Source organism: Gekko japonicus, unplaced genomic scaffold (assembly GCF_001447785.1).
Source record: "Gekko japonicus isolate JY-2015 unplaced genomic scaffold, Gekko_japonicus_V1.1 scaffold1186, whole genome shotgun sequence".
Classification (NCBI taxonomy): Eukaryota; Metazoa; Chordata; class Lepidosauria; order Squamata; family Gekkonidae; genus Gekko; species Gekko japonicus.
The window spans coordinates 396,320-403,819 of NW_015164221.1; the positions used below are offsets into that span (position 1 = coordinate 396,320).

Below are 7,500 nucleotides of genomic sequence, written 5' to 3' on the forward strand. Positions count from 1 at the left end.
TTACTTGTCCTTTTTGCCAGATGGTGTCCGCCTTGTACCTGACATCTTCCTACCAAAGGTAGTGTCAGAATTCTACCTACAGGCAGAGGTCTTCCTCCTAAATTTCTTCCCAGCTCACAGCAGGGAAGTTCACTATAGCCAGCCCGGTTCCTCCTCCTCAGCTTGTTCCCCTCCTCCTTTTATTACTCCCCCGGCTCCCTGCCCCAGCTCTTGCTCGACCCCGCCCCCTGTAAATAGGAGGACGCCGTCGCTCCCGGCTCCGCCCTTCACCCTGCTTCTGGGATCGATGCGCCTAATGCTGCCTGCTCCTCTCCCTCTTCTGAGGCTGCAGGCGCACACTCCTTTCCCGTCCGTGCCTCGGCCGATCCTCCTCGGACCAGCGGGCCAGCTCTGGTCCATCCTGCATTCTTGTTCCCTCGGCGTGGCCGCACCGCCGCAACCTCTGGCTCTCCCACAGCGTCTCTCTTTCCCGCCCGCTCCCCATTCCCAGAGCTCTTTCCTCCGTCACCTGGGTAAGTGTGGCTGGCGTGGCGAGGGGAGAACATCCAGGCAAGCTGCTGGTCGTTCCATCTCCCGTTGGTTCTGGGAGGTCCCAGCCGCGACTGGGACACAGTAACTGGTGATCTTCAAGTGGTCATCTGTGCATTCACACCACCCGCCCTCCTTCCTCGCTGCTGTCAGCTTCTACATTTTTAATAGGGGTTAATTTGCGGCGGTTTGAAGGAACTGGTGGGATGTCCGCACCCACCCCTCTGGGCATGCGCGGTGGGGTTCCTGCACATGCCCGAGGTCTGGGCACGAAAATCCGTTAAGAGCTTGCTACAATGCCGATCGATCCAGCGCGTGCCCACTAGACCCCATGGGTGTGAATGCACAGATGACCACTCGAAGATCACCAGTTACAGGTAAGCAACCTGTTCTTCATCAGCATTCACCAAACCCTGAAAAAGTTTATGGAGCTTTAATTTTTTGGAAATAATTTCAACTTTCAGCAAAGAGAGCTTCAAGGTAAAAATGGTCCAACAATAAAAAATAGTTTTAAACTATTATAAGAACCATTTTTCGTATCATTGCTCTAGAATTTGCTGCTTCTATAATTCATCAAGGAGATTCACCATACCAAATGCTAGATGTATATGGGACCAATTATATCAGTACATGAGTAATAAAACTGGTAAAGGTAAAACACTAAAGTCATGCCTTGGCTTACAGAGTAGCTGTATAATATTTAATCACAACTTTAAGATGCTGAATTGCTCTTGAAATACAGATCTTGCTTTATAGGGGGGAGAAATTGGTGATGGTTGCATGACCCTGACTGGTATATTTAGCAACCCTAACCTATGTGAATCCATTGGATGGTGATGTCTCTGTCGTCCTTATGTTTATGTAACCACGTATTTGTACTTGTTTTTATTCAAGCTTTTAGAGACCAGGCTTATTTCAGAAGCATCACCTGTCTGCAAACCTGATCATGTTGCTAGAATCATCGTTAAAGATGCCACAGTAAGTAAAATATTGCTTATGGTGATCGATGTGGTTTGCTAGCGTGTAGCAGTAACTGTTAAGGTATAAAACACTGTTTGTTTCTCATTAAACGCAGGAATCTTTCTACTATGGCTTTAGTTGATTTTTTTGCACATATGCAGCATTATTGTAGAAAATGCCTTGCAGGGTATCCTAGATGCAAATGTGTGTCTGCCCCAATGCTCCCTCTAAGCTGTGGAGTCTTGTGAGCAATAATTCTACTTTGTGAGCTACTGGCATTAAAGTGAGCGATTCAGAACCTATAAAGGTTTTAGGTTCAGTCTCCTCCCCCCCTTTTTTTGTCCTTATTAAAGTGAGCGAGCCATTTGGCTACTGCATAAATTAGTTTGCTCTGGAGCCCGTCCTTCCTGAGCTGAGACAAAAATGTGTGAGCTGGAGGCTAAAAACCTGTGAGCTAGCTCACACTAACTCAGCTTAGAGGGAACACTGGCCTGCCCCCTATGAGCTTGCAATCTAATAGGCAATGGGGCAGATTAATCAAGAGGCAAGGGTGGGAAGGGCTGCAGTAAATAATCTAATGAACAATCCATTTTTATTTTCTTTCTTTATACAAGCAGAGTCCATGGCAGTTAGTCACAATTGTTTGTCCCCTGCCTTGTCAGACGGCTTGTTTTTGTTTGGTGTTTTTTTTTGGGGGGGGGGGGGACCAGGCTTTATATTCTTTTGGCCTTACTAGTTTGCCTAGTCTTCTAGAAAATATGTTTTAGGTTTAACGGTGTAATCTACATTTTAATAACCATCTCTGCATATCGTGTTACGCCTCTTTTAGAGGATGGACTTGAAGTGATACTAGTTCTTTGATGAAGTCCCATAATTAATCAGTGGGGTTGGCAGCAAGACAGTCAGGGGGGATCCTGGTGCAATATAGGTGGGCTGGCTCAAAGACCTGGCAAAAGTTAAGCTGAAGTTTGGGAACTTAATTGCAGAATGCCTGTGGAACAATAGAAATGGCCCAACTTGTGCTGCTTAACTCACAGGCTTCTTTCTTTCCATACGACCAGAAAAATCAAAGGATTCCTTTACTGTATTGAGATTATACAGGTGTAATGACAGTTTTTTAAACACTTACTGCTAGACCAAAATTATTTCAGTGGTTCACAGCCTGGTTTTAAATGACAGCTTTTACTAGACCAGAATTGTTTTATTGGTTCACGGCCTAATTGTATAACTCTTGCCATAGTTTGCAGTCAGAATTCAGTCTGTCTCTGTGCTGGGCCTGTTGGGCCAGGAAGTAAATATACTGGACTACAAATCACTTGGCACTTCCATTTTTAGTGGGTTTAGCAAATTTGCAATTCCCTTCCCCCCCCCTTTTGAGGGTGGGATGGTTGCCTTTATTCTGTGTATATGTTTGTCCTCTTGTGCTAGGCACTTTGGGATTCCAGAGGAAGTGCGCTCCTCAGTGGAGGACTGCCTCAGTAACAGGTGGAAAGAAAGATATCCAGAACAAAGACATAGAATCCAGTCTTCTCACTTTTAACCAAAGCAAGAGAAATTTACAGAGCAAATTTCATGAATAGGAGTAGAGCTTCTGAGTTAGTTACCCCATTGGGTCCGTCTCCCCCCCACACACACACACTGCCTGTCCAAAGAGCTCAGGGCTCCTCCCTGCAGAACACGTGACCATAGGCAGTCTCTAATGAACTCTGCAGCGTGGGGGGACTCCCCTTGGAATGTTAAAAATATACCAGAATAGCTGTAAGAGAGCCTCTGGTGGCTGGCTTGCACAAGGGCAGTCCCAATGTGTGTCTGCACAGAAGATATCTCGATGAACAACAGTTACAGGTAGGTGCATATTGTGGGTGCTTCCCACCAACCCATCAGTAAGACAGGAATAATTTCTTCTTACTTCCTGTTTTCCTTGTGAGAGGCACCCTTCTCTCTCGGTTGTTCTCCTGCCTAACAGGGAGAGCGACGTAGATTAGGCACTGCCTACAATCTCACATCTATTTCTCGCTATTTCTGACTCTTCCTTCATCAGATCTCTAATTTTTCTTTATACTGTCCTGTTTATCTCTGTATGTTCCACTTCTTTAGCTTAAAATAAAAAGACTTATAGAATCCTCTCAGAGGCTATTCCCTCATGGCAGCCATTCTGCCTCCTTAACTTCTATAGCGTGGCATATTGTCTGCTATTGTGAACGGAAACCTTAGGGTCCAATAGGGACAACTTTCTGTTGGGAGGCAAGCATGACCCCTTCCTTGTTTCCTCTGACCACAGAAACATGAGTGGAGCCGGCAAGACCCTTAAGAGGCTTGATCAGGCATCCCCAATGGAGCCGCCTACCTAGGGATGTGCATTCAGTTCGTCTGAACCGAATGCACCCCCGAAAATGGCCCATTCAGGCCCCTTTCTGGCTGCTGCGAGCCGATTCAGATTCCCTGATCTGAATCGGTGTATCGCCGAATTTCGGCGGCAATTCGGCCCCATTATATCCTATGGGCCATTGAAATCAGTGGCGAAAACATAGGGTATATTCTGTGGGCTGGAGGGGAGGGGGTTTGAGGGAGAGGCTCCAAACTTACAGGGTAGCTGCTGGAGCCTCTCCCCAAGATACCCACCAAGCACAAAGCACATTGGTGTAACTTTTTTCTCACCATAGAGAACAATGGAGGGGATGGGGGCAACCTGTTTGGGGGCCCATAGAATTGGACCCCCTAGTCCAATGTTCTTGGAACTTGGTGGGTATCTTGGAAAGAGGCTCCAGCAGCTACCCCGCGGGTTTGGAGCCTCTCCCTCAAAACCCCTCCCCTCCTGCCCCCAGAATATACCCTATGTTTTCGCCATTGACTTCAGTGGCCCATAGGATATAATGGGGCCGAAATTGACATTCGGCTGGCCCAAAGACTGGGAATCTGCTCCTACTGCCGAAATTGACATGTGGGAGTCTTTCTGCCGGCTGAAATTGATTCTGCCCGATTCGGCCGAATCCAAATCGGGCTGATTTTTTATTTATTTTTTTGCACACCCCTAGAGCCGCCCTGACAGGACTCAAAAAAAGCATGTGAAAAAGCTGTGCACTTACCAAGCGAGCACACAAGCATTGCTTTCTCACGGGGCCTCTATTACCAGTGTCATGTCCCCAACACAGCCAAGTGACAGCCTTACAGCCTCCCGCTCTGGCTGCACAAGTCTCGGAGAAGCCACAGATTTTTCCAACGCGGGCCACATCGTTCAAGGGGCAGCATCAGCAGCAGTAACTGTGGGTGATGCTGAGCAGGGCACCAGCATGTTCTCTCGCCAGTCTGGTACATGACCCTGGTTTATTTATGACACCTTCTAATTTGGTGGACATTATCAAGCAGACCATAAGGAAAGAAGTCCTTCGTTTGTGCCATCAAAGGTCCTGTGGCCATCCATGTACTGTGTGATCCTCCACTCCTTCCTCCCCCCCCCCTGAAAGGGAACCAGATAGATCCCGGAAGACCCATGGTTCATCCCAATGGCCCACTAAGGCAGAAAAAGGCTAAGAGAAACCCCATCGGAGAGCGAGGAATTTGCCTCAGATACTGATCTGAAAATTTTCTTTCAGATGAGAAGGAGGGCGAAACAGAAATCCCTGAACCAGCTACTAGATTGTTTTAAAATAAGGACTTTGAATACCTTTTCCCTAAAATTATAGTGATCTTGGATCTTCAGGAGCCTCCTCCTAGGGAAGATCAGAACCAGCCTTCCTCCAAATTTAAGGTCCAAACTAAGGGGAACAAAGAATTTTTTCCTAGGACTGGCAGTGCAGAAAGGGTCTTCTCCCTTCCTGAAATTTTTTGAAAAGCAGCTCATAGCCAAGTGGTCCAAGCTCTTGGCAAACAAACAATACTCGGGCTTCATCAAAAAGCTTTATGCCCTGTCTTCATTTATCAATTATTTACTGCAGGTCCCCCTAGTGGATGCCTCAGTTACCGCACTCCAGTCTTTTGGCTTGCTATCTGAGGACGGGCAAGGTTCTATTAGAAACATCCTGGATAAGAAGGCAGAGTTTGCCCTACGCAAGGCACATGAGGCTATAGCTATGAACATCAGAGCCTCAACTGCAATCTCCCTTGTATCGAGAGCCTCAATAGTATGGGCCCTAAACTTATCCAGCTTATCCCAGATAATAGTCAGTCAATGATGGAAGTTGCTAATAGGTTTTTAAAAGTGGTCTCATTTTCAGCTAATGCAGCCTTAGACACTATGGCGTTTTTCTCCAGGGCTGTGTCATCCACCACTGCTGTTAGGAGGAACTATGGCTAAGGGCACGGCAGGCAGACTATCAGTCAAAAGCCATAGTTACAGCCTATCCCTTCCAGGGGGATCGTCTCTTTGGTGACTGATTAGACAAAATCTTAGTGGAAACTAAAGATAAAAAGAAGGCCCTTCCCAAAACTCTCAAGAGAGGTGATAAAAGGGTTTTTTTTTTTTTTGGTTATTTCTCCTTTTGTTCTGAGAGTGTCCCTTTCCCTTCCCCTCCCCACAACAGACACCCTGTGAGGTGGGTGGGGCTGAGAGAACTCTGACACAAACTGCTCTTTTTCAAGGACAGCTGTGCCAGAGCTTGTGACTGACCCAAGGTCACATCAGCAGGTGCAAGTGGAGGAGTGGGGAATCAAACCCGGTTCTCCCAGATAAGAGTCCGCACACTTAACCACTACACCAAACTGGTGTAGGCCCTTCCCAAAACTCTCAAGAGAGGTGATAAAAGTTTTTTTTGGTTATTTCTCCTTTTGTTCTGAGAGTGTCCTCTCCAGGTTTCATCAGGATAACAGATGAGGCTCTTGGGGGGGGGGGTGTCCAGGCAGTCCTTCAGACATGGATAATTCAATCCCAGATTTGGCAGTCAGAGCTCCTCCAGAATGGACAAAGGAGAGCAAGATCCCAAGTCAACCAAGACATGCAGCCTTTGCTCTTGTGGGGGGGGGGAGTCTGATGTACTATCTGGAGATTTGGAACAACTCCCAGGCAGACTCATGGACCAAGGAGATAGTCTCTAATGGTTATTACATAGAATTCTTCAAAATCCCCCCCAAATTATTTCGTTGTGTCTCCCGTCCGCATAAATCCTGTGAAGAGATCAAGGACCAGAAAAGCCATTTAACATCTCTTAGGCATCTGGGTGATAGAGCCAATTTCAACACCAGAACACAGAAAGGGTCTGTACTCTGCTTTTTTTCACAGTGCCAAAAAGGAACAGAGATTGGAGGGCTATCCTTGATCTCAAGTTTTTAAACACATTTATAAGACTGTGCCACTTCAGGATGGAGACGCTAAGATCAGTTTCCGAATCCCTCCAACCTTGGGAGTTTTTGTCCTCTAAAAAACTTACTGAGGCTTACTTACACATCTGCCAAGGGCACAGGAAATTCCTGTGCTGCTGCATAGGGAACCAGCATTTTCAATTCCCGGCACTTCCCATCGGCCTCTCCTCAGCCACAAGGGTTTTTTCAAATGTTCTCATAAATGTGGTGGTACACCTCCAGAAACAGGGAATATTTTATTCATCCATATGAATGAACTTCTGGTTCAGTCTTGCTCCAGGTCCAAGGCCATTCAAGACAGGTCTGACCATTCAATGTCTGCAGAACTTTGGGTTTATAGTAAGTCTTCAGAAAAGCTTGCTGTCTCCGACACAATGCCTTGAACACCTGGGCTGCGTAATGGACACCATAGCCTGAGCCTGAGCCTTGTATTTGACAGATGGCAAAATGAAAAAACCAAAGGAGATGGCTTCAGCTGTGATCAGGAGCAAACACTCCTCCCGTATGATGCTAACAGAACTGTTGATACTGTCCATAGACACTATCCAGTGGGGGAGATTCCAGGGAACTCCAGCAGCTTCTCAGACCCATTCAATTTCAGATTGCCAACAAGATCGACCTTCCCATAAGACTACCGCTCAAAGTGAAGACCAGTCTAAAGTGGTGGACCAACGGATCCATCCTCATACCAGGGAAAGTGTCTTGGATTGCAAACAC

At 46.7% G+C, this 7,500-nt stretch overlaps 1 protein-coding gene across 1 annotated transcript in view; it reads left to right on the forward strand.

Annotated features, from left to right (window-relative positions):
- Window positions 1-7,500, forward strand: part of KDSR (3-ketodihydrosphingosine reductase) — a 79,116-nt gene that overhangs the window by 63,515 nt on the left and 8,101 nt on the right. Inside the window, exon 8 of the mRNA XM_015408537.1 lies at window positions 1,423-1,506. Within this exon, the coding sequence (XP_015264023.1) occupies window positions 1,423-1,506 (84 nt within the window). The remainder of the gene's footprint in view (window positions 1-1,422; window positions 1,507-7,500) is intronic.